The sequence below is a fragment of the Populus euphratica genome, unplaced genomic scaffold (assembly GCF_000495115.2).
Source record: "Populus euphratica unplaced genomic scaffold, PopEup_1.0 scaffold8.1, whole genome shotgun sequence".
NCBI classification, from domain to species: Eukaryota; Viridiplantae; Streptophyta; class Magnoliopsida; order Malpighiales; family Salicaceae; genus Populus; species Populus euphratica.
Genome location: NW_011499855.1, coordinates 2,231,708 through 2,258,010, shown reverse-complemented (window position 1 = coordinate 2,258,010; position 26,303 = coordinate 2,231,708). Strand labels below are relative to the sequence as shown.

The 26,303-nt window shown below is 35.2% G+C and overlaps 4 protein-coding genes across 5 annotated transcripts; 2 read left to right on the top strand and 2 right to left on the bottom strand.

The window, feature by feature from the left end:
* The first annotated feature begins 5,525 nt into the window (after positions 1–5,525).
* On the top strand, positions 5,526–7,148 carry LOC105123173 (uncharacterized). Its single transcript, XM_011022683.1, has one exon. The coding sequence runs from the start codon at positions 5,526–5,528 to the stop codon at positions 7,146–7,148; it is 1,623 nt and encodes a 540-aa protein (XP_011020985.1).
* Positions 7,149–7,354: 206 nt separating this feature from the next.
* LOC105123050 (catalytic/ hydrolase) lies at positions 7,355–11,617 on the bottom strand. Its single transcript, XM_011022512.1, has 10 exons — positions 11,270–11,617; positions 11,011–11,082; positions 10,304–10,383; positions 9,743–9,842; positions 9,608–9,661; positions 8,980–9,057; positions 8,728–8,825; positions 8,573–8,630; positions 7,841–7,962; positions 7,355–7,739 (listed from the first exon to the last, which is right to left on the bottom strand). The coding sequence occupies exons 1-10, from the start codon at positions 11,504–11,506 to the stop codon at positions 7,586–7,588; spliced, it is 1,053 nt and encodes a 350-aa protein (XP_011020814.1). The 5' UTR covers positions 11,507–11,617; the 3' UTR covers positions 7,355–7,585.
* Positions 11,618–13,140: 1,523 nt separating this feature from the next.
* On the top strand, positions 13,141–17,980 carry LOC105123049 (peptidyl-prolyl cis-trans isomerase CYP20-2, chloroplastic-like). The gene is made up of 7 exons (XM_011022511.1): positions 13,141–13,250; positions 13,341–13,568; positions 13,958–14,108; positions 14,219–14,307; positions 15,359–15,413; positions 15,704–15,789; positions 17,608–17,980. The coding sequence occupies exons 1-7, from the start codon at positions 13,227–13,229 to the stop codon at positions 17,764–17,766; spliced, it is 792 nt and encodes a 263-aa protein (XP_011020813.1). The 5' UTR covers positions 13,141–13,226; the 3' UTR covers positions 17,767–17,980.
* A 3,684-nt stretch (positions 17,981–21,664) lies between these two features.
* On the bottom strand, positions 21,665–25,238 carry LOC105123048 (uncharacterized). 2 transcript variants are annotated; one of them, XM_011022510.1, is made up of 8 exons: positions 25,025–25,238; positions 24,572–24,913; positions 24,349–24,394; positions 24,137–24,251; positions 23,972–24,039; positions 22,747–23,343; positions 22,527–22,631; positions 21,665–22,436 (listed from the first exon to the last, which is right to left on the bottom strand). In XM_011022510.1, the coding sequence occupies exons 2-8, from the start codon at positions 24,640–24,642 to the stop codon at positions 22,092–22,094; spliced, it is 1,347 nt and encodes a 448-aa protein (XP_011020812.1). In that variant the 5' UTR covers positions 24,643–24,913; positions 25,025–25,238; the 3' UTR covers positions 21,665–22,091. The 2 variants fall into 2 exon arrangements, with proteins under 2 accessions (XP_011020812.1, XP_011020811.1); XM_011022509.1 differs by having other exon boundaries at positions 24,572–25,238.
* Between the last annotated feature and the right edge of the window lie 1,065 nt (positions 25,239–26,303).

Here is a 26,303-nt window from a genome sequence, read left to right as displayed (position 1 = left end):
GGGGGCAGGAGCACAAGCACAGAGTGCGAGAGAAAGGGAGACGAAGAGCAGTAGCAGCAACTCGGTGACGATAATCCAAAATGCCATGATCGTCACGATGGACTCCGGGAGTCTGGTTTTTATTTTAAAAAAATCGGAATTAAGTTTCTTTTATTTATTTTAATTTGTATAGGTGACTTGCTTTGCTGAAGCAGGGCCACGCTGTTGACAAATTGGGCTTGCAGGCCTGCTTAACTGATTCAACTGTGGATTTTGATGAGGGCTTACCCACGTCTTGGGCCTTACGAATAGCTGTAATCATAAACTTTTTGTTGAAACCGGGGAGCTCATAACTTCGACATGTTGAATATTACAAGGCATCAATCTCTGAGCTGCTTGGCAGTTCGAGTTCAAATCACTGTGGAAATAAAATTGGGTTTCAGCTCCCTGCAATTTCAAATGTTCTTATAAATTTTATTCTTCATCTGGAGGGAGCAAGTGAGGTGCTATAGGAAGTGAGGTGTTGATCCTACTTTATGATCTTGTTAAAAGTCGAGTGCCCGTGATTTCCCACTCAAGTACAAGTATTTGTGTTAATATATACAATCGAAATCATAAACCATTTACCAAAAAATATAGACATGGCGGATTATAGTAGTGGGTCGATGTTTATGACTTTTATGAAACCAGCCCAAGAAACTAAGCTCAGGACCTGTCGATCGCCTACAGCGTTCTTTTACTCCACAAGCGACACATGTTAAGCTATAATGTACGGATTTTTATTGAAGCCTTTTATTTTTCTTTTTCCTCTCTCAAAATTCATGCTTGATATTAAAAATTTCAAGACAGTCCTTTTCTTCCGCAAATAAATATTTGAGTATCGATACTTATTTTTTTGAAATTTTTTATTTGTATTCTTAACTCTTTTGTAATTTTTTTTTAAAGAATTCATTTTTCAATCTAAAATTTTTATTTTTTGATTTTTCAAATTTTATCTCAATTTTTTTATCTTCATTTTTTCTTATGAATTTTCAACTTTTTTCAACTTCATCTTTTAATTAAAATTTGAAAATTTTTATTGTTTTGGACTGAGTCATCATTCTTTTGGTGGCTTCTTCTTTAATTCTTTTGAAAAATTGATTTTTTTAATTTAATTTTTTAATTCAAAATTATTCATATTGTTACTTGTTTTTATCTTTAAAATTGATCTTTGTTATTTTAATTATTATTTTTTAATTTTAAGTTTTTTTTTCATAATTGATTTTTTTTTATCAATTCAACCACAATTTTTAAACCCGGCCCGGTCTAAGGCCCAGGTTTCGAGTTTTGACCGGATCACCAGGTTTTTACTGGGTTAGCCAGGTCGGCCGGGTCAATTCCTATTTTAAAAAAATTCAAAACGGCTTCGTTTTAGTAAAGACAATTCCTATTTAAATAAAAGTCAACGGGTTGCAACAGGGTTTTTGACCGGGTTTTACCGGGTCGGCCGGGTCACGTCGGGTCATGGCTCATCCTATTTTTTCATCAACCCGGCCCGGTTCCTGCCCCGGATCAGCCGGGTCCCAGGTCAACCCGCCAGACCGGGCCGGGTTTTAAAACACTGAATTCAACACTTGACATTTAATTTGTTAAAATCTAGGTTTCATAGTTTTTTTGAATTTGATACTTTCAATTAAATGGCTTAGATCATGGGTTCACATCGTTTGATTTTTAATTGATTTTTTATCTCATTACTCAACATTGTTTTTTTTTTTTTAAATACATTTTATGGTTTCTTTTTTTTATAGAGTTATTTTGATATCATAACCTGGTCCATGTGTTTGATGGGTTAATATAGATGGGCTCACACTTTTTTTTTTTGCTTTTAATTTTTTTTTGTGATTAGATTTTTTACTTTATTCTTTAATGTTTGATTGATTATAATATAAGTTGATAATTTTTTTTTTATAATTCATTTTTTTATAATTTTTAAAATGCTACTGACTATACATAATTTTTTTTCTTAAATATTTTTCTATTCAACTCAAAGCGAAGTTCGCGTTATACAGCTACTTGGATAATAAGCAACGTCAGAACTTGTCATTGCTAGTGGCTACGATCAAAATTATGCTTCATACGCCTTTGAGTGTCATGTTTTCTTTTGAGCCGCATACACAAACATACATATTATTGTTACATTTTAATTTGCTATTTGTTCAAGTCTCGAAACATTTTTGTTTTGGAAATGTAGATGGACTCTGGAATTTGCCAAAAAAATAGCAGTTGTTAGCAGTGTGACAAGACTCTTCGATGTTAAACCATACTTCAATTTGAATAAAACAACTATATATTTCCAAGCTCGTTCTTTTAGCAAGTTGTATCAAATATTTACACTAATGTCAGAGTTCTCCCTGGTCCTTGGGATAATAGTAGCTGCAAGTTTATGTGGAAATATTCTGGTTGCAGTTGATGAGATGTACCTTGCTTCTTTGATAAAAAAAGAACCGGGAGTTCACGCAAAGTAAACAAGTGATCCTACAGAATGCCAACCATAATGATGCAAAAGCAGTGATGCGGGATAATGAAATAGGATCCCTTGAAGTAGAGAAAAGGGTGGACTGTTAAAGCTAATTAGGGCTGTGCTGCAGTCCCAAATGGAATCCAAGTTAGATCAGTCGCTCTTTTCCCTCCTCATCTACCTTGCTGATCATCTCTCCCTTCCATGCTCTCTCTTGTTTAACTTACAATTAGAGATTTAGCTTCTGCAAAACTACAACTATTTGTTTTCTTATTGCTTTTGCAGACAATTGAATCTCATTAATCTTTGTTCTCATGATTCGGTAAGCTGACATTACTGTGATCCATCCCATCTCATGGTCCATGGTTCCAGTTCATGACTGGTATCAAATTAGCCTTGAAGTTCTTGCAACAGTACTATAGCTCTTCATCTCATGTTCTCAGTGCCTTAAATTTTAAAGAAGTTGCTCGAACCTCTACATAGTGCATGCTTTTGATTGACCATATATAAATGCTTTTATCACTTCCCATTTAGGGTTTTTGAGGTTTATCTAAAATCTGAATTATAAACAACTGTCAACTATTCTGTGTTGCCACCAACAATTGCAGCACATTCCTTCTGTTTAATTTTTCCTCTTTTCCTTCGGAACTATTCTCAAATGAAGCGCGGCATTTGTTCGATATATATACTTGGCTCGATAGTCTTGATGAAGTCGTGAAGATTGGCTGAAGTGCTCGGACCGGGTTGTTCCACGCTCTCATGCAATAACAAGTTCGATTTTTTCATGTTTAAGTCAGTAAATTATAAGAGAAAAGGAAAGAATAGCCCCAAGAAAAATGAGAGCTTGGGAGAGAGAAAAATATATATGGTTGTGTTGTCTATTTTGCATAATATGATGGTGGAGCCTCGAGTTCCCCGGAATGGCCTTGAGTTGCCTCCCCTCGATTTCTGTTCCAAGTGGTGTTATTGAATGAACTTGTTCTTTCGTTTAACTGGTCATCCAAGACATTTATATGTCTTGTTCACAGTAACTTTCTTTATAAGAGTAGAGTAATGAAGGGAAAAAAACTCTTTAATAATGGATTTTTCAAAAAAAAATAAATATTTTTTTAGTTAATTTTATTGTTTTTTATTTTTTCTTCCATGTTGGCATTATTAGACTTTTCTAAATTTTCTATTCGAAGGGTTTTTTATTTTTTTATAAAGGATTATAATAAATTTTTGAAAAATAAGACTTAGATAAATAAAAATTAAATATTTTAAGTGTTTTTTTTTTTTATAGTCATGGTGTTCTTGGTTTTTTAGAATTTTAACTTGTAACAAATCTTGTTATTTGCTTCTGTTTGTGCTTGGCTATGTTATTGGTAAAGCAGCTGGCATGGCATCTCAAAGGTGATTAATGTGAAAGAGATGCTATCTTAGAAAAAAGGTTGGGAATGTAGTTCCTGGTGAGAAAAGTAATGCCGCGCCGATAATTCATTAATAAGCATAAGTTAAGATACTGTCATTCACAAAACTTCATGAGAATTTGCACATTGGATTCAGTCTTAGAATGACTGGGACTAGGCCTGATTTGTTGTTTAGGGCCTTGAAGGATACCCTGCTATTAGGCCTTGACCCAGACTGCATGCCATTGCTTGCTGTTTGGGCATGGCCCAACCGGCAGCCAGCCATCCCCTTTATATATATATAAAGCTCACGAGGTTTGATATTTGTTTTACCTGTAGCATTTCAGGCCTTGTAACATGAGGTGCGAGAGTATTGTCTTCTTAATGTGCAACGGCAAATGGATTATGAAGGAATTTGAATGTGGATGAGCTACTTCCTACTGCAGTATCTTAGGGAAATTGTTGATTGCAAATTGCTGTAAAATAGGGAAGTTATGTTAGCGGCAGAGGAAGCTCCTGGCAAACTTCTGAAGAGGGCTGATATTAGCACACCCAACAGAATGAATTGATGTCCTCTAATTGTTTTCTCTGAAGGTTCCGATCCATGTTTGCAGTTCTTCCTGAAAAGGATGCTGTTCAACTTAAAAGCACAGCACAGGGATAACAATCCAAAACTTTCCTCTAATATTTGCAACCCAGATGACACCACAGCTGTGCTTGCCAAAGGAATTCACATGTAACGAGGAAGACGAGTCTTGGACAGAAAATCAGCTTTCCCCAAATCGCCATTTAAAAAAATATTGAATTTGTAGGGATTAAGGTAGTGTTGGTTGGTACGGTAGTAATTGATTTTTAAATTATTTTTTATTTAAAAATATATTAAATTAATATTTTTTGTTTTTAATATTTATTTTTAATATTAGCACATCATATAAAAACATAAAAAATTAAATTTAAAAAATAAAAAAAAATTAAATTTATAATTTTACCATAAAAACAAACATTAATACATAGCTTTGCTTTGATTTAATGAGGTTGACGGTAGTTTCGCTAGATGTTTACCTTTCTATCTTTGCAATCTTTTTTTTAGCAAAAAAGAAAATAAAAGAAATGAGCTAAAGTTGGCTTTACATTTAAGTGAAATCTTAATTTTAAGTGATGGGATGCTGATGTTTTCATTTATTAATTTAAAATATTTTTATTAATTAAATATAATATCATTTTGGAGGCACTTCTACTATAAAAACTATATTGGAAAATTAGAATTGAGGAAAGTACTTGATTGGCAAAATCGAAAGAAATTGGTGCATCAGAGTAAAAAATAAAATAGAAAAGGGTTACATACTCAATTTCGCAAAAACACGCAACCGACGACGGATCAAGAAAGAAAGGAAATAAGCAAGCAATCGTCACGCGACACGTCAGAGTCTATTTCACTGGACGCGCGCGCAAATAGAACATTCGACTGTTTTCTAGAACTAGAACTCGGAGGACAACCTTCTGGAACTTGCCAGTCCCCTCCGGAATGGAACGAATGAAAAATCCTTCTCTATAAATATCACACCATGTAGCCTTCACAAAGTATCTTCACATACTAAAAGCAAGAAGAAAAGGAAGACACAAAACCTCAATTTGCAACCCAACAAGATCCGATTTCAGTTATGGATACTCCATTCTACAGGATTCACCGTAACTACCCTTCCTCTTCCCCTCAAATTCCAGTTCATCACAGAACGACGCCGGTCCTTCCAAAGAAAGTGGTTTCAATCCCAGTCCGCTACATCGGGTCGGAGCGGAGCAGATCCGAATCTGCAATCAAGATCCAGAAGGTGTTTAGAGGCTTCCTGGTGAGGAAAAGCATGAAGAAGATTTTGGCGACAAAGAGACAAGTGGATGAGATTGAGAAGAGGATTTTGATGAAGGAGACTGTTGAATTAATGAGAAGAGATCAGAAGGAGAAGTTGAAGATTAATGAGATGCTAATGAGTTTGTTGTTGAAGTTGGATTCGGTGCGAGGAGTGGATTCTGGTGTTAGGGATTGTAGGAAGGCGGTTATTAAAAAGGCGATTGCGTTGCAGGAGACTGTTGATTCTATCGCTGCTGCTGCTGCAGCTGCAAATGGTGATGATACTGATGATTCTGTTGTGTCAGCTGGAGAGAAAGGTGTGGATGAAACGGGAGGAGGAGTGGAAGAAGATGGCAGTGTTGCGAATGCTGCTGATGAATTGCAGAATGGTGCTGCTGAGTCTGAGGCTGTTGTTTCTATTCTTGCTGACTCAAGAGAGGCCCGGGAAGAGTTTAATGGAGCTTTGGAGAATGTTGACATGGCTAGTGAAGGTGATAGGAACGTGGAATGTGATGGTGAAGTGCCGACATTGATGAGTGATTATTGTGATTCGGTGCTAGGAGTGGATTCTGGTGTCGGGGATTGTAGGGGGGCGGTTATTAAAAAGGCAATTGCGTTGCAGGAGACTGTTGATTCTATGGCTGCTGCTGCTGCTGCTGCTGCTAATGCTGATGATTCTGTTGTGTCAGCTGGAGAGAAAGGTGTGGATGAAACGGGAGGAGGAGTGGAAGAAGATGGCAGTGTTGCGAATGCTGCTGATGAATTGCAGAATGGTGCTGCTGAGTCTGAGGCTGTTGTTTCTGTGCTTGCTGACTCAAGAGAGGCCCGGGAAGAGTTTAATGGAACTGTGGAGAATGTTGACATGGCTAGTGAAGGTGAGAGGAAAGTGGTATGTGATGGTGATGTGCCGACTTTGATGAGTGATTATTGTGAACCAGAGAGGGTGCTGGAAGTGGTTAATGAAACTGTGGAATTGAAAGAGGCGGAGAATGTTGAGACGGCTTGCCAAGGAGAACATAGAGATTTGGAAAAACAAGTTGATAAAGATGGTGATTGTATGGGAACGAGTCAGATGGAAAGTCAATCGGATTCCTCTGCGAGTTTGATGGAGGGAGATGATGATGAAGAAGAACATTCTGGTGCGGTGGAAATTGAGAAGAAAGGGGATGAAGGAGAAGTGAAAAGCAATGATGAGAGTACGAGGAGAAGGGGCAAAGAGTTACTGGAGAGGATGATGGAGGATAATGAGAGAATGATGGGATTGATGGCTGAGTTGTTTGAGAGGAATGAGATGCAAACAAGGTTGTTGAGCTCGCTATCGCAGAGGGTTGAGCAACTGGAGAGGGCTTACATATGTGACCAGTTGAGGAGAAGGAAGAAGAAGAGGAATGCTGCTGGGTTACTGGATTGTTTGGAATCAACACCCAAGAAATTGTAAATCGGAACATGCATAGGTTTTTTTTTTTTTTTTAATGTTTGTTAATGTGTTTTGCGATCCTACGCTTTCTGTAAGTTTTAGTCCAGCTCTAGCGCAACTGATTGAATAATTCCATTGACCGAAAGTCTTTTTCCCTAGTGAGTTTCATATTGCATATCTCATCCTTTCATGGAGAACTGGTTACCTTTCATACGATTTAAATAAACTAGCAAAAGGAACAAAAAAAATAAAAATTGAAAGGACGGGATGGATCGGTAAGTTTTGATACGTTCAGCCCATACCATCCAATAGCATCTTAAAGTCTCTGAAAATATGGAGGCTTGTGATCAGGCATGGGCGTGTGGAAGGCTGCGAGAAACATCCCCCATTTTTCCCCCTTGCAATTAACCATCTTCTGTTGTGATCTGCATGGCGGGGGTAATCTTTTTTGTACAAGCTCATGGAACCCATTGACCTTGGAAGAGTTGCATCACTGTTTTACCCATTATCCACTCTAACTCGGATGATGACAAAGGTACTTGATTGGCGACGGATAGTACGGCTTCTTTTCCACCTTTGTAACCACATTCAGGAACAATATAGGGAAAATCGCTGGAGCGAAAAGAAAATGTCAAGAATAGCCATTGATGTTTCTGTGCATGCCTCTTTTTAATCTCTAGGGTGATAGGAAAGATGATAGATAAAGCAGTTACCTGCCCCACATGACTCGGCTTGCGCCAAAGCTCGAAACAACTTGGGAGAGGAGGGGGGCCAGATCGTGGTATGGGAATGGCATTCTTGACACCCTGAACAGGGCACTGAATTTAATATACACCTGCTCGTATAAAATTTCATTTTACAGATAAAGAATCAGTGGAGTCACCTGGATGATCTGAATGCCATATAAGGAGAGGGAATAGAATTTCATAGTGGAACAAATGAAGAATCTGTGTCATCAACTGGATGATTTGGATGCTACATGTAGGAAAAGTAATTAAATAGATGAAAAGGTTCAGAACAAGGCATTTAACAGTGTAACTAATAATTGAAATTGACTTCAAATTCGATTGAAATGTTTTGATCATCTCGGAAGCTTTATGTCTAACCTCATGAGGGGAGACACAAAAAAAGATGTCCGCAAAAAGGAAAGTATATTTAATGAGAAATTATAAGACACCTTACATAGAGCTTGAGAAATCTAAAAGGGAAATCTAATAGGAAGTAAAATCTACTTGTTTTAGTTTCATGCCATTTATGATTATTGTCGTTTCCTAAAAAGACTCGAAAACAAAAGGAAAGAAAGTGGAGGCTGTCTACCACTGTTCGGGTTTTGATTAAAATTTAGGCAGCCTTGGATTGACCAAATGGCAGCATCATTCATAAATGGATTCACCAAATGGCAGCATCAGTCATAAATGCAAATCAAGCAAGCATCGAAACCATACCTCAGGGAATTTTGATAGCTTCAGAAGCTCAGAGAAGGCAAAATTTTCTTCATCATTTCTGCACGATAACATGCACAAAAACAGCTAATATGTCTTCCACCCGGATAAAGATTGAAAAGCTTCATCAAATCAAGAGAAGTTAAGAGACAGCTTACGTTGGTGGCTTGCAAAAACTCAAATGATCAAGCAATACAACTGTGGAAGGAAACTCTGTGCATAATTCCTGAATTTCTGAAATATGAAGATTGAGACCCTGAAAAGATTTTACCTTGTAAATGCTATATCCCAAACATTCGGGCAAATATTGCAGTGCGCTTGGAAGTAAATTTTACATGACAAGAAATAGGGTTCTGTTAGTTCTTTTGAGCTTTTGGCTTTAGTGGAAAATTGGATAAGAATGGTTATACCTTCATGCACATGAAACCAACTGGTACACCAAGTTCTCCTGCTTTGGAAAACAGCGCCTTTCCAATGTCATTTGTCATCTGCATAATTTACCAACTTCGATGAATACAACTTTCTTGGTAATTATCTCAGTGCACTGCAAATGTCAGGGAATTAAGTTTTGATGTTTGTTACAAATTTCAAATGGGAGTTTACATTGCATCTTAATCGTGTAGTTTATGAGTTTCAAAGACCTAGATCAACCCAACCCCAGCACTTCTCTATTTTAATCTAATGCCCAGAAATAAAAAAAATTATTGATAACTCTCATGGAAGTTCAAGCCCCATCTCTTAACAGTGTATTCAATTGCTATTGAAGATTTTCCTTCTTAACCCACATTAGCTCAGAAAAGCAGATTCATATCCCACAAATGTACAACATTTTTAGAAGGGTACAACTACAGAAGTTAAACAGTCCACTTGTTTCTGTGTTTCCTGTAATGAAGACAAACAATAAGTTCAAAACGTAGCTATCAGTCCAAAGCAAGAGAAAGCAGCCACAGAAAAATCTTCTCCTCCTGCCTTAACTTATTGAGCTACAAATGTATTAGAAACTTGACAGTTTCAGGTAACCACAAGCAAGAATTTTACCTTCTCTCCTGATGGCCACAGATATGGGTTAAAGCGAACAGCACGATAACCATCCTAGCATGAATAGACACCAGAGAAAATGTCAGAATGATCTGTCAAAGGCAATGTTATGGCTATGAAATAACAGGAATACACCTTCAAAATAAGTTCTTCGAGATGCTTGAGTCCACTTCCATCTTCTGCAGGATTTGCAAGGCAGCAACCAACAAACTTGTTTGGATACTTCTTCAGGACACTGGCCAAGGAAAATTCTGTCATTAAACAATAGCTTATAGCACTTTTGGAGAAGTACATACAGCCAATGAAATTTGTTTTTAGAGTAAAGTATCATCTATTGTCCTCGTCTTTAAGGATCATGCTCCCATGCTATGTGAACCACCAGATTTTTTTTTTTGGAGAGGGTATAATAAATATCAAAATGCCATTTCTTTAACCAAAATCATATGAGCAGAATAACGTATCAAACATTGCAAAACCCCAGGCTACTGAACTCTGTCTTTCTGTATCTCGCATGTGAGCATCAAGGGGTTTCAGAAACACTGTATTGTTTATATGCTGATCACTGTATTAATTACAGTGGATGATCCATACATTTTTGTGAGGCTTTCTACCAGTATGCCAGTTCATGTACAAATGCAATATATGACATCCTGATTAACTAACTATAAACACTGAATATATACAACTTCAACAAACCTTGTCACTAGAGAATGGTCAAACTTATGATTAATGGGCTGTACAATGAGTGCACCATCTACACCTGCTTCTTCCAAGGACTGTAGCGGAGCAAATCAGAACAGCACGAGTTATCCAGTTATTACATGAAAGTTATTAAAAAAAAAGTGTTTAGGTTCGGAGCAGTTTTTCTTTGTATGTAGTGCATGGAAGTTATTAAAAAAAAAAGTGTTTAGGTTGGGAGCACTTTTTCTTTATATGCATTACACGAATTGATTTGAGTTTGAAATTCAAGATTATCGACATGAACATCTAACAAACAAGATATACAGATAGCAAATATGAAAGGATTGGTTTCAGTTAGCAGCAACCTCTCTCATTTACATTACTTACAGAGTTGATTTGGTCTCGAAAACAAAATCAAGATACTAAAAAACAAACTACGGGGATAGGGAATGACTCGTCATGAATTTAGTCTACAGCAGCACAATGGAATCAAAGAAGTTAAAAGAAGTCATCATATTTCACCAAGTCGAATGAAGAAATGTTGATGCACGATCAGTTTAATATGACCAGAGTGTGCACTAGATCAAGAAACCGATTTAATACGAGAATAAACAGTGACTTAATTTCTGAACTGACATTCTTGAATTTCAAAGATCTCAACATAATATATAGGCAACCTTAAACCCAGACAATCATGTAGATTGATGTAAAGACAGATATACCTGCAACAAGAAATCTAAATCTCCACGTAAATTGGGTTCTTGACCTGGAAAGTAAGGATATTTACCAGCAGCCTTCAAGCACAGCGCACCAAATATACAAGAAGAATAAGAGGAATTAGAAACCAGGCCAGTACGGAGAATTTTGTAAGAAGTAGCGCTTGTGGGTATTCATCATTAGGCGAGAAGCAAAGCAATTATCTTAGATTGAACACGAAAGAAATGGCTATAAGTGTCTTCAATATTGGGATTTTGGGTTTACCTCTTCAGGAGATGCCCAAACGTGCAAGTGTGAATCAATGACTTTGGCGGGGTTTTTCTTGTTGTCAGCTCCGCTGCTGGTGGCCATTCTTGCTGCAGAGACTTGAGTTGGTGTCTCTTTAGTGAAGAGCTTGAACACTGAAACTGTAGACAGATAAGAGTGGGAGGAGTGAGAGGATCTTGCGCTAGCAGTTGATATCAAGGGCTTCAACAACCATTGGCCACATGTCATTGACATGGTTAGATGAAATTATAGTTATAATTGTTATCGTGGTTGCTGTTGTTGTTTTGGGGTAATACGGAGAACTTTGGGCTTTTGCAAGTCGAAGCGTTTGAGGGGGTTTGGCAATATTTGGAAAAACATATATATATATATATATAGAATGCTCACTTTCACCTTTTCGTAATTGATGAAGGGTTTGGATTTTAGGAATGTAATTAGTCATTTGACTCGCGACATGCACATGGATATATATTTTTTATTAAAAAAATTACATACATAAGTGTTTTCTCATGTTTTTGTACATAAAAAATATTTAAATGTGAGTTAAAAAAACTATCTATATATATAATCAAATAAATTGAGAAATATTAGGATTAATAAATAAATAAAATATTATTAATAATAAAAAATCAAAAATATATAAAATTAAAAATTAAAAAAATCAAGATGCTAACTTGATTAGATTTGATAAATTACTAAAAATCTAGCAACTCACCAAATCAGCTGAGTTAATCAAGTTTTAAAATATTAATATATTTTTAATTTAACTTAAAACTCGATCTTGATTAAATTTAATAGTAATTATATTGATAATAAAATGGTGGGGTGATGATGGCGGGTATTATGATAAAATGATGGTTACGATGATGATAATAATTTTAACAATAATAACAAATATTATGAGTTGATAGTGTTAAGAAAAATATTTTTATTTATTTGAGAAGTTAAAATATTTTTTTTATCAATGATTGGTTGAAAAATATTTTATGACTTGTTTTTAGTGTTTTTTTTTTACATTGAAAAATAGTATGGAAAATATTTTAATAAAAAATGAGTTATTTTTGGCTATATCAAAAAATATTTTATTATAGAATAAATTATTTTTCATTATAATTTTTAAATAATAATGATAAAGATAAGAAAAAATTGCAATGTTAATAATAAAAACAACAGTGATGATGAATATAATAATCAAATTAATGATATTTATAATACTAACAATATTACCACTATTAGTCTAATAGTTTTAGAATAATGGTTAGTATGAATAATGATGAAATGATAGTTATTTTAATAATAAAATAATGATAATAATAATAATAGTTATAGAGGTAAAGTGATGACTATGATATAAAATTACATTAAAATAATAATAAAGTAATAATTATATTGATAATAAAATATTCATAGTTGATGAATAATGATATTGGTTTACGATGAGATAATTATAAAACAATTTAAATAATATTTTTCTTTAAAATTACACTATTTAAAGATTAATCTAAGAATTTTTTTATTAATTTATTTTTAAGAAAACTAATTTTTTTGAAAATATTTCTAGAGAAAAAATTAAAAACTCTCAAGTTAAAATCTAATTGGTATTTATAGCTGATATACCATCCAATGTAAAAAAAATAAAAAATCCAAGCCATCGAGCATTACAGAACATATCATATCCAGTGATTTGCTGCCATTAATTTTAGCTGCCCAATGCTAGTTTTTTTTTTAAATAAAATAAAAATGGGGCCTCCCTGGTTGGTATGGTTATGGTCCTTGGATATTCGAAACTTACCCCAGGAGATTCTGAGATGACATACTTGTCATTTTTGTAAACCCAGACACAATATCTGTAATTTCACAACCATCGCCGCATCATCTTCTCATCTGTTTCTATAAGCTAAAACCAAGGAAAATCACGCCTAACGCCTTCTCTCTCTCAGACACATACCCATCAATGGCGGTTTCTTTCACAACCCTGGTAGTCCTTCTTCCTTTTATTTTCTCAGTAACCAAGCACACCCCATTTTTCTGACCCAACAACAAAAAATGTGTTTTTTTTTTTTTGCAGACAAATGTGGGCTCACTATCAACTCCACAAAATACTATGTTGCAGGTAAAATCAGTAAGATCCACCCAGTGCAATGCGGTGAGGTTTCCCACTAGAAATGTGTTACCTTCAAATGTTTCCTCGTCTTCATCGAGCTGCTTCTTCTCGGGTCCGCTTCGTTTTGCTTCTCTTTCAACCTCGTCTCCGAAGAAATCCCGTGTTCTCAGCTCCGTTCGAGCTAGTACAGAGGTTAGGGTTTTTGCAGGTCCCCCCCCTTTCTGGGATTATTCTATGTTTCTAGTTTATAACGTGGTTTTTATCGGTTCAATTGATTGAGAGTTTTTTATTTGCTTGAGACCTGGACAGTGAGATTTTTTTAGATTTTAGTGAACTTATTTTTTTTAAAACTTTCTTGAGTTCTGACGACTATGTTGAGCACTTAGAGATATACGCAACTGTTCATTGTGTTCAAGGAACAAATTTGGGATCAGAAAATTTGATATGCTACGTGAAATGTGGATTAGAGTTTGTTTTGTGATGTTTTTGATGTGGAATTAGTTTTTTGGATTGAGAAAGTTTGAATTGTATGTGGTTTTGCATACCCGTGTCTTGAATTTTTTTCTTAAAAAAAGTTTCAGGTTGCAGAGTTACAGTCAAAGGTGACCAACAAAGTGTATTTTGATATAGGGATTGGGAATCCGGTAGGGAGACTTGTTGGGAGAGTCGTCATTGGGTTATTTGGCGATGACGTGCCACAAACGGTGGAGAACTTCCGTGCTTTATGCACAGGTTGTGTCATATGAACTTAAGATCTATGCTATCCATCGGTTATTTCTTTTCTAAACATCAAAGCTTTGAATATTTTCTTAAATCTGGTTTCAATTGTGTATTTTGATCAGGAGAGAAGGGCTTCGGCTACAAAAATTCTGCTTTCCACCGTGTCATCAAAGATTTCATGATTCAAGGAGGGGACTTTGACAAAGGAAATGTGAGTTCTCTCTTCACACTTTTGGGTGCATCTCAACAACAAGTATATTTTTTTTTGGCTTCTGATATATTCTTTTGTTAGTTAGCTGGGATTTGAATCCCTGTTTTGTAAATTGTAAGTATACATGCAGTCAAAGATAGCAACTAATTTGCCGTGCTAGAGGCCTTTGTTATTTTTTAAGGCAATCTTCACCTCCTTTTATTGGCTTTGCTAGAAATAGTAATCGGCTTAATATTCAATGACAAACCAAGAATTTTGAGCTGGTATGCTATGAGAACTTCAATGTCTCATTTCCATCTCTATTTTCTTACCTCCTGAACATTTTCATCTTTCAAGTTCCTATTGAATAATTCTCCTAAAAATATCTAAAGTGAATCAAGAATCAATAAGATACTGAAAACAAGCAAAACAAAACTAAGATTATGATTTCGCAAGTAGCAAAATGAATTTGTGCAAAATATGGACTATAGGAAGATTCGAAATAAAACATCAGAAAAAATTAATGAAAACATTTATTTGACTCCTAAATAACATATATATAACATAAATAAACTGAATCGGTTAAAAAAATAGTAACAAACATGTTTTTGTAACTTGACGCAAATTTAACCCCTTTGTTATTCTTAAAGGCAATCTTCACCTCCTTTTATTGGCTTGCTAGAAATAGTAATTGGCTTAATATCCAATGAAAAACCAAGAATTTTGAGCTGGTATGCTAAGATAACTTCAATGTCTCATTTCCACCTCTATTTTCTTACCTCCTAAACATTTTCATCTTTCAAGTTCCTATTGAATAATTCTCTTAATAATGCAGGAGGTGTGTTGTTCAGTTTATGAGACCCTTGAAATTTGCTCTTTATTCAATTTCTATACCTTTGTTCCCCTTGTTTCTCCGTGTGTGTTTGTTAAGAAATGAAACATTGGCAATGATACTCTAAGCTCATGTTATATCTTGTACGTGCATCTGTGCTACTACCAACTAGCTTTGTACTTGGGGCATTGTCAGCGTTTTCAATTAGATTTGTATTCTGATATTTGGAAAGACTTGCAGGGCACTGGAGGTAAAAGCATTTACGGCCGTACATTTAAAGATGAAAACTTCAAGTGTAAGTTGATACTTCTCATGTATCTATTGTACTAGTTTGGAAACCCATGCTCAGTAAACTGTAAATCTCACCAAGGATGTTTCCTTGGTCGAAGACAGATGATCACTTCTGCATCTCTCACTCTCTTTGTGTCTGAGATTGAGCAGTCACTGAACCGAAACTTCCCCATATGAGTGATTGATTTTTCCTGGATTTTGCCTGGTCATCATTTTTAAATTTTGGCGTTGGATGTTGTATATTTTATCTATGTGCCACTGCATGCCTAATTATGAAATCTCATATCTTAGCAGTGTCACATAGCGGACCAGGAATTGTTAGTATGGCAAATGCAGGGCCCAACACCAATGGAAGCCAATTTTTCATCTGCACTGTCAAGGTAGATTTGTCATTTTATTTAGACACATATTCCTCATGCATGTGTGTAGAGGCATGCTCATTTGTGGCTGGGCAGACAAACACGTGATATCCTCTTGTTACAGTCTCTTCAATTTGGTTGAGAATGTTTTGAATCTTTGATGTTTTTTTTTTCTTCAATATAAACGGAGCAGAATCTCAAATAGAGAGATTAAAGAATGAAAATAATTCCTATATCTTCTAAATTTTCCTAGGCTCTCTCTCTTTGCTATGTCCGGAAGCTAATGTCCCTGCTACTAGCTGGGTTTGGTGGTGTTTATGGTATAAAATAAATTGTCATGGTTACTTGATTTGAGGTACACCGGAGAAGTGATCAAGAGAATTAGGTCTCGTTTGTTTGTTGGAAAGTAGTTTGTTTGTTGGAAAGTGGTTTGTTGGAAAATGATTTTCTAAAAAGTGAATTATTTTTCAATATTTGATAGTGTCATGGAAAAATAAGTTGGAAAATGTTTTCCAGTATTTGATTATGTCATGGAAAATGAGTTGGAAAATAATTTATTAATATTTTTTTCAAATTTATTAAAATAATAAGGAAGAAATCTTACAAAATAAAAAGCTGAATGAGAATGAAATTGAAAAAAAATAATTTAATTTCATAAATTATCTCAAATAAAATAAATAATAATTAAAATAATGGAGATAAAATCTAACAAATAAAAAAATTAAAAGATGATGAAATTAAAATAATAATAATTATAATTTTATAAATTATTTCAAATAAAATAAGTAACAATAAAAAAAATGAGGATCGAATTTGATAAATAAAAAATTTCAATTAAAAAAATAAGAGAAAAACAAATAACAATCATAAAAATGAGGACCAAATTTAATATAAAAATCTAATTAAATCAAATTTTAAGGGGTGAAATTGAAAAAAAAATATCAAAACAAAATATATAGCAATCAAAAGTTCGAGAACCAAATTTATTATAATCAACAACTAATATGATATTTTTAAATTTTTCGCAACTTTTGAAAAGTATTTTCCACTCAAAATAAAAGGAAAATACTTTCCTGGAAACTAAACTAAATTTTTCTTTGACTAAAAAGTGTTTTCTGTTGACTATGTTTTCTAATGATAAACAAACACTAAAAAGTTTAGAAAATGATTTTCAGAAAATCACTTTTCGCCAAACAAACGAGGATAGGTGGTTGTTTCTGAAGTCAACTTTAACATTCTGTCTTTCTTTTCTTTCCTCTCTCTCGCTCTCTTTTTTTTGGGCCGGGGGGTTTAATAACTGTTAATTGTTGTTAAATTGGGTTTAACTTAACACCTCCCCAAAAGAAAAGAGGATTAGGATAAAAAGTTCAGCAGGGTATTTTCCGGGTTACCCCCTTTTTTCTGCTGGAAAGTATGCAGGTGGTTTTGCCTGCCAGACTTTTCTGTATGGAAAGTGGCCATTACAAAGAAAGCAGGAATTGGTCTATATTTAACACGACTTCTTGTTGACCATAGCCGCATTTAGATGGTATATGTAGGTCTTGAAGACTGGAATACATTTTTTTGTTTGTGGTTGCTGGTGGTCTATATCATCTAAATTTCACCAACAATGTTCCATTTTCATGCTGGCGTAGCACCTATTTGTTATAGCTAACTGCTAACGTGGGTTTTAGCAGTCACTAATGGAGACAGGTTATGTTCTACAAATGCTTATTGCTTTTGTTGATCAATTCCATCTAGTTAAAAGCTTTGTCAAGTGGTCAAATTTTTGCAGATTTATGTTACGTTTATATGGCTTGACACGTGTTGCTTTGTTTTTCTGTTCATGGGAAATGACAGACTCCATGGCTAGATCAGAGGCATGTTGTTTTTGGTCAAGTTTTGGAAGGCATGGACATTGTTAAATTGATCGAGTCACAAGAGACAGACAGAGGAGACCGTCCCACAAAGAGAGTGGTGATCCTTGAAAGTGGTGAGCTTCCCATGAATGAAGCTTGATGCTATCAATTCTATCCATCCCTTCTCCTCAACATCGACCATGAGAGTAGTCTACCCCGTTTGGAGGGCTTTCGTTAAACGAGTATGGAATTAACCTCTGATAAAGTTTCTTTCTTCACTTGTATTCATTAGAAAGCTTAAGCAATAAGGGTTGTTTCTCGGATAGAAAAAAATTAAATAATCACATGGTTGTTGGAGCATATCATTTTCAGTATATGAAATGTGCTCATCATGATGGCATGGCGATGGTTTTTATTTTGAGTGTTCAGAGTGGACTTGGGATGTGATTCCAAGTTAATAGCAGTGAAAAGGTTATGAAATCACCGCTCAATTCTCTGTGGGGTATAGTAATTCTGTTATATAATAAAATATATTTAAATAAATACTAATTCAAATACTAGATATTATCTCCTACAGTGAAGGAGTTGTCACAGACATGATTTGAGGAGGATTCTATGGATCCCTATATAACTGAAATACCCTCCCCTTTAAAGCCTGCCCAAAATGCGTAGCTTGGAATGAAGAATGAAAGCAGATCGACAAAGGCTCTTGGTAAACATGTCTGTAATTGAGAGATTAGTTGGAACATAGTGAATCTGAAGTTTTTTCGAAGCCACCAATTCTCTCACAAAGTGACTATCCAAATCGATGTGTTTTGAATGCTTGTTTGATACTGGATTAACAACAATAAAGATAGAACTTTGACTATCACAAAGCTTGAAGGCAAGGATGAAGACACCTTGAGGTCTCAAAGAAGATGACCAAGCCAATTGATTTTAGCAGCGTTGAGTGTCATATAGCCTGATATTTTGATGAACAGCTTGATCAGGATACCGTTGGTTGTAGAACTCTAGAACACAAGATTATCACTAAAATAAATTGCTTGACCGAAAATTGATCTTCGCGAGTTAGGGCATCAAGCCCAACTAGCATCAAAATAAGCAAGAAGGTCTCATGAAGGGGTGAGAGACAAACCATTGAGAAATGCCTTCTTGACTTCAAGCCAATAGAGAGGCCAATGACCGAAAATTGCAAAAGAGAGAACAGCCTGAATTATGGATGCCCTAACAGTAAAAATTAGAGGTTGAAGTTCATGCTGAGGAACATATAGCCCATTTTCAAGTCACCACAATCCCTTTGGGGACTCAATTTTATATAACAAAACGATCATTAATAAAGGTGATAGAAAAAGAAAAATCAAATGTATGTTTACTAATAGGTATTAGATTTCTGGGGAGTCCAAGCACTATTAAAACATGCGGTAATATAAGTGAGGAAGTGGGGGGAAAGGCACCAGTACGGGAAACTGGAAGTGAGGCATAATTACCACCAAGAACACTAAAATAAACTGGAAGTGGGTAAAAAGCAACAGAGTTCACAGCTGGGTTTGCGATGAACTTATGCCCGAGTAGGGCCTTAGGATTCAAAAGCTCCATGAAGCCACTAGAAAACCACCACTGTAACTCACATAAATCATTCAGACATCGAATGTTTAGTTTTGGTAGGTCAAGTAAAATAACATGACCGCAAGTTGCAAACGTTGTTTTCATCTTTAACACGTCAAGAATTGGCTTCCTGATATTTTGTTAATTATGATTGTGCCGACGACGGCATCGCCTCTCTCATGTGGGGTGACTTTCATGACCATTCTTATTATTATAATTATCATGTTGTTGTTGCTGTTTTGTTTTAACTTTTAATAATTGTCGTTAAATAATTAATAGCCAAGCATTTAGTCGGGTATTTCTCGACACTTTCCTATCAACTTGTATTTGCTAATATTAATATATTTTTTTTAAAAAAAAACACAAAACTTGTGGTAGTTAAAAGCCTAGAAGTAGCGTTGATTGATAAACTTAAGGAGACAAAACTCTTTTGGATTCTTTTATATATATATAAAAACCAATTCTAAGAAAATTATCTTTTTTTTATGTTTGACCATATTATAAAAAATAGATAGAAAACACCTTTTGGTGTATGGAAGTACACATTGAAAATATATAAATTTATTTTTATGCTATTCTATTTTATAATAAAAATTTCATGTTTGTTACATTTGATTATTGTATAATATGACTTTGTATATATTTTTCTAGAAATATTATATAAGCCGGTTTTCTTATCTTTATATTAGATAAAAATAATACTAATATATTATATATTGACATATGCCCGATCTATTATTTCCTAACAATTTTAAATAGAGAAAAAAAAACTTTAAATATTATATATGTCAATATATATATATATATATATATATATATATATATATATATATATATATATATATATATATATATATATATATATATATATATATGCGACACAACATTTAAATAGAGAGAGAAAAAATGATGTCTTATGCTTACAAGAAACTTAAACAAGATTTAAAATAAAAAAAAACTTCCTTTTAAACAATGAAGATAATAAAATCAATTTTAATACCATACTTGTAGCCAGGTACAACAGCTGTTCGATGTTGTCATGTTAAATTTGACTACGTATCTCCATACTCTGTATAGTAAGCAGCCAGCAACACTCGTCTTTTACATCGTAAATGTAATAATAATGGGATGCATGATACAGTATACATAATGATTTTGTCTCAAAAATTCTACCACTCCATCTTCTCAACTTACGTTACGTGCTTCGAGGAAGATTTAAAGAGTATCTCGACTGCGAGACCTCCCATTTTATTCTATTCGTTCAAGGATCCAGTCCTCTTCCGCCACCGTTCGAAAGGCGAAACAGGGTCCCACGACACCAGAAGAAGGACCCCATATGTACTGGCGGCTGACGTTTGTGAGATCCTTATCCGGCCACGTTTACGTTGCTGATGCAGCTATCATAATCATAAGAACTATAAATCAGAAAGGGGAAAGGGACACATCAATGAGGTGCTGGAGGATGTGGAATTACGCAACATCTTTCCTCCCCCGTTGAGATTCTGTCGGTGACTTTTCTGCTGTCTTTTTTCATAGGAAAGTCTTAATTACGAAATGATTACGAAGTCACTAACAAAGTCTCCTATTTGCATCGTTATGATCTTAGACTTTAGATTCCCGTTCTTATCCAATCGCCGAGCCTGCATTTTAGAGTTTTCCTATGTCATAATTATGTTATTTGTCTTTCACGTGCATGATCTAAGGATTGATCAATTACTAGTTAAAAGTTTTCCTCGCTGTGGAACGATCCAACCACTCAAGGGCCGAACTTGAAACTCTATCAAAAGCTAGAAGTATAGAATCGATGGTATCAATCATCTATACTGGCATTTAATCACACTAGTTTATATCGTGCTCTGACTTTCGTGTTCAGCCCCTCTCCAATTATAAATGGATGTACAGAAGAAACCAAAAGCATTGGACAAATTGAATCATGAACAAGTTTTTTCACAGATTTATCAAAACATGCCATATTCAGGAATGCAAATTGGCCTTGAAATGATGATGGGTTCCCACATTACTTGTTCCACATGGAAAAGAGGGGTTAGTTTGGGGTGTACCGTTTTTGGAGTGCTCCTTACCTACTCGTAAGCACTTGAAGGTGTCGCTTCAGGAAAGCCCTGAATCAAGGCATGTCACCACCGCAACCAACCTTCTATCGAGTCATGAGCACTAAGCACTTTCTTTAGTCGGAATTGCAGCGAAAGTCAATCTTGATGGCTCATTACTATATACATACAGGGAAGTTGAACCACTATCAAACTTACCTGTCCCATTACACATCACCATTTTGTATACTCTTGGTAGGCGAAAGCACAACTAAAACATCCCACCAATAGATATTTGTATGCCTAGGCCATAATGTTGCTAGGGGAATATAATCTTCAACACTGTAGCGCCTGCTCTATATTCCTGAGTTACCTGCTAATGAGAAAAATGCTAAGAGAGGGACCAAAGGAAATAAACAATCAAATTAATGCACAGCTGTGCGATGGAATCACCACTCTCAAATTCAATGATCCAATAAAATCAAATCTGCAATGCATCCTGCACTAAAGGAGCCTTTACATAGCATCAGGATCCAAAATGCAAATCATGTTGATCGTAGCGCTTAAACCATCACGCAGAATGACCCTCAGCGCTGCATTTTGGATGAAGTTTTGGAGCCAGCATAACAATATTTACAAAGTCACATGGGACAAGGAAGCTCGAACAAGATATTTACAAAAAGCTTTGCAAATTCAAATTTGACTGCAACTTTGATGCCTCGTCCAAGATCAACAGGGAAGTGAACTGAAGCTCTAAGGAACAACCTGTGCAACTAAGTCAAACTATCCAACATTTACGTGGCTGACCAACCTAGTTTAGCCATTGAACAGCTCAAGAATTTGACTTTATTAGACCCAAGTGATAAAGGAACTTCTCTGACTTTGATCGAAAGATATTACCTAAAGACAATAACCCACGTTCCTGGGGCGGAGACTTCGAGTAAGCATCATCATTCACATTAAGTATAGTCAAACCGATCTCTTTTCTAACTGCTTCAATAGTTTCACTCTTCACTGGATGTCCTGATGAATCAGTGACGAAGAAAACATTCACAGCCTGGGAACCTCTGGTAGTAACCTCAGCTCGAGTGACTGAAAGACCGTTTTCCCTAAAAATGCGAGTCACGTCAGACAAAAGGCCGACCCTATCCTCAGAACAAAGTTCCAATCTTACGCCCTGCATCCAGACAGTTCAATAAATCAAATACTAGTGAGATGTTGACAAGTTTGAAACTAGTATTAAAATCAAACTTGAGCATATCTGTACCTCAGAAGTTCTCCTCCTAATAGCAGCCTCCAAGCAATTAATTAGTCTTTGCCTCTCTGCTTCGGAAGTAATTGGGGACCCATCCACGTGCCTAATAAAATACTCCTGTATTACAAGTAACAAATGAGATCCTCCGTAGCAATGTTTAAAAGCATTTGTTTGGTCAAAAAAAAAAAGAACAGAAAATTATTAAATGCATCTTGAAGGAATAAAGAGTAACCTGGCAAGCCTCCGGTCCTTCAGCTATGATAATTGCATGATTTACTACATATTGCATGTCAGTTAACGTGCACACTGTATCAAATATTAGCTTCGGCCGGTCTGGACACCTCAAGTTCACAACAGTGTAACCCTTATCTACACAGTTTTCCACCGTTACAAAACGGTTGCGTTCACTAGCTGAGCTACAATCTGCATCATCCACGTCATAATCACGATCAGCATACATCATCTGATGCAGCCTCCTCTCCTTGTGAGTGAAACCCACGGACACAGCTGTATTGGCACTTCGTTTATCTCTATCACCCATTAGAATACATAGGAGAAGTTGTTTGATCTTAGTGAGCCTATCAGGATCATCAATTGGCAATCCAGTAGCCTCATCAGTGATGTAAACAACAGACGCCATTCTTGAATTGTGGGTCCATATTTCTGAGGCCACCACATTACATTTGAGGTCAGCAAGAACAGCAAAAATTTCTGAAAGCAAGCCTGGTCGATCTCTTCCAGTCAATTCAATAGTTGTGTTCTCCGCAGCTCCTTGCACATCCACAGACCGTCTCAAGGATCGGAAGCTTGGTCCTCTTGGTCCCAGTGACTGTGACATGTAAATTAATTCATGAACATGACTTGAGACTTACATGGCTCCACACATGTTGTTGTAAAACTTTCATAGTAGAGACCAAACAACAGCCACCATTTCTCCCTCGCCTACTCCTTTCATTATCTCCTTGAGCGAAACTAAGGAGAATAATTAATTTAAAGGACTTGGATCCACAAAAAGAAGTGCCCAGTGACTTCCTCACTGCATCTGGAATTCTATACAATTTGACTTGTCTGTTCCTTCCATGACATTTATATATCTAACCAAGGGTTTTCAACAGTTTTGAACTTCTATATGAATTTTTCTACCTCCTTTTTGAAAGAAAAATGGGAATTCAGAGAGAATAGAAGTACTATAGTCTAAAAATGTGCACAAAAAATGAGGCCTTGCTCTCGGATTCTTGTCAAAATTTAATGACGAGTGAAATGGCTAAAAACACAGAGGCACTTGCTGGAGCTAAGGCTCCATTAGGGCATAAAACATTTAGAAAAGAAGTCAGGACTCAGGACCAAAGTTATATGCTTTAAAGTCTCTTTAATTCCACTTTCACATGGAAACTATAAATGTAAAGATTTTCATTTTCCAGTTTTGGTTAAAATGGAGGCCAGCTTAGCAGACCTACCTGTTTAATTCTTTCAGCCACATCATCCTCGGATAACTTATTCCCATGTTGATCTGTAACGTGAAACACTGCAAAAGAACCATTTTAAGACGAGAAATCAACAACAATTAATTGACTTACAGAGCCACCAAACTTGAATGAAAAGGCAAAGGAAAAAAAACTAACCATCCATGAACCATTCTCCATCTGAAGAAATGTAAGCTCGTGTGATTAAAAGATTCAAATCAGTCAAGACCTGAACCACCTCTAACAAACTACCACGCTTATTAGCACTATCAACCTGAAAATTATCAACAAAACAAAATCAAGTTACAGACTTTAAACTCACGAAAGCTCATAAAACGAACCAATAACATCCAAATGATTCAATCAAACACCTTAATCAAAGTGGCTTTCCTGTTTGAGGCATTATCAACTGTAACCCTGGAAAATTAAACACAGACAAGAAACAATATCACACACTCATAATGCCAAATCCTTAAAAAAATCTGAACTTTGAGCTCAAGAAATGAAAATTTCAAGAAAACACAACCATCCTTTTCAATTCAAACAAAAACTCGCATATTAAATGAAATTAAAAGCAAATAAAAGTAGATTCACCTTGGAGGGTTCATTCGAATTACAAGCTTCTCAAATTCATCATCCATTGTGAGAGGAGACCAGCAGTCCATATTCTCTATAACAACTAGAACAAGAACAGGAAGAAGAACCAGAAAAAGGAGAGATTTATAAAACCAAAGCAGAGGATTATGTCTGTGTGTGTCAAAAACGTAGAGAAATGGGTTGGCTTTGTTTTGGTTTGCTGGTGTACTTTCTTTCCATCAGTGTCATCAGTTTTTTGTATCTTTGGATTCTGAATTCTGTTGTGTTGTGTGCTTGTTGAGTTGTCTCTTGGTTTGGACGAAGAGTTTTGGAGGAACTTCACATTAACAACACTAATCCCTTAAAAAAAAAAAGAAAAGAAAGAATAATCAGCATAAGAGAAGAGCAGAGAAAGCAAGGGACGAGGCACTGTCAAACAGGCTTGCTGTCGCCAGGTAACATGGGGCCTACCTACGCCCCCTCCTCCCAGAACTTGGTCTCCTCTTCTTCTCCGTTTGAGGGTTTGTGATTGTTGATTGGTACCCTTTCACAAGGCGGCTCCAAGTTTTTCTTTGGCTAGTGCAAGTGGGTTTTCAACATTCCTTGCCCTGGTTTTATAGACTCCTTCTATCAATAGCACGTCTTAATACTCCACGGACTTCAGAGTTTCTATCTGGTTTTCAAAAGGCGTTACATTAAATATTGATTTTTTTAATTATTATTTTTTCAAGATTATTTTAATATACTTGTATCAAAATTAATTTTTAAAAAGTAAATATTGGCACCCATTCTTTTACTTTTGGTCCATCTCAGGTTCACATGAAGATGCAGCAAGATCTTGCTGCGCTTCAGGGTGTCCCCCTTCATCCGGGTGACAACATTAATCATCTTCACATCTGGTTGGATTTTGTTTGGATTTAGGGCTACTCCCTCTTCCTTTGATTTTATGGCACGCTCCTCGTTAAGCTTGTGTTTGGTATAAAGTTAAGATTTGAAGAAGAAAAAATGTTAAAGAATTAAGATTTAATGAAAATATTAAATATATAAAAAGTGCTTAAGCGGCTTAATTAGTGTTAAAGGATATTTGATCTGAAATATAAGTGAATGGAAAAAATTAAAAAATAATAATTTTGAATTAAAAAATGGAAAGGACACACGACTTCAAGATTCTCCCCATTTAAAATTTCCTTACCCCTCTCTCATCGCAAAGGTAACACTTTCAGAGTCAAATGCTAATCTTCAAGAAACTTGCTCATCTTGTAAACATCAACCAAACGCAAGTAAAAAGGACATAAAAATTATAAAAGTAAGTTTTTCATCCTTTTACTCTATGCTAAGGTGTCATTTATTTTTATATTTGAAAAAGGCGTTTGAAAGTGTTTTAAAAATGTTTTTTGCTGGAAGATATATCACAGTGGTGTTTTTATTGGTATTTTTTTAATGATTTTGATATATTTATATTAAAAATAAAAAATCTAAAAAAATTTATTTTAATATTTTTTTAAGTAATATTTTTTAAAAAATATATTGCACTACGTTACCAAACACGCGCTAGACATATACAACGTGGGAGAAATCACTTTGTTTTTTTTATTTAGATTCTTCATTTAGAAAAAAAAAAAATAGCTTACCCACATTTCATCGTGGGTCGACTTGATTTTTTTTAAAAAATAAGTGTATTTAAAAAAAAAAAGTTAACAACCTCCAATCATATAAAAAGAATGGAAAAAAAATACCAGTTATCAATCCC

Excerpts from the sequence above, each read along its gene's own strand:
- LOC105123173 (XM_011022683.1), top strand. The coding sequence starts at position 5,526 with ATGGATACTCCATTCTACAGGATTCACCGTAACTACCCTTCCTCTTCC.
- LOC105123049 (XM_011022511.1), top strand. The coding sequence starts at position 13,227 with ATGGCGGTTTCTTTCACAACCCTG. Across the intron at positions 13,251-13,340 it reads CGGTTTCTTTCACAACCCTG|ACAAATGTGGGCTCACTATC; the intron begins GTAGTCCTTCTT and ends TTTTTTTTGCAG. Across the intron at positions 15,414-15,703 it reads TAAAGATGAAAACTTCAAGT|TGTCACATAGCGGACCAGGA; the intron begins GTAAGTTGATAC and ends ATATCTTAGCAG.
- LOC105123050 (XM_011022512.1), bottom strand. The coding sequence starts at position 11,506 with ATGTCAATGACATGTGGCCAATGGTTGTTGAAGCCCTTGATATCAACT. Across the intron at positions 10,384-11,010 it reads ATTTAGATTTCTTGTTGCAG|TCCTTGGAAGAAGCAGGTGT; the intron begins GTATATCTGTCT and ends GCTCCGCTACAG. Across the intron at positions 9,662-9,742 it reads TCGAAGAACTTATTTTGAAG|GATGGTTATCGTGCTGTTCG; the intron begins GTGTATTCCTGT and ends TATTCATGCTAG.
- LOC105123048 (XM_011022509.1), bottom strand. The coding sequence starts at position 24,642 with ATGGACTGCTGGTCTCCTCTCACAATGGATGATGAATTTGAGAAGCTT. Across the intron at positions 24,040-24,136 it reads TGGAGAATGGTTCATGGATG|TGTTTCACGTTACAGATCAA; the intron begins GTTAGTTTTTTT and ends GTTCTTTTGCAG. Across the intron at positions 22,437-22,526 it reads TTAGGAGGAGAACTTCTGAG|GGCGTAAGATTGGAACTTTG; the intron begins GTACAGATATGC and ends GTCTGGATGCAG.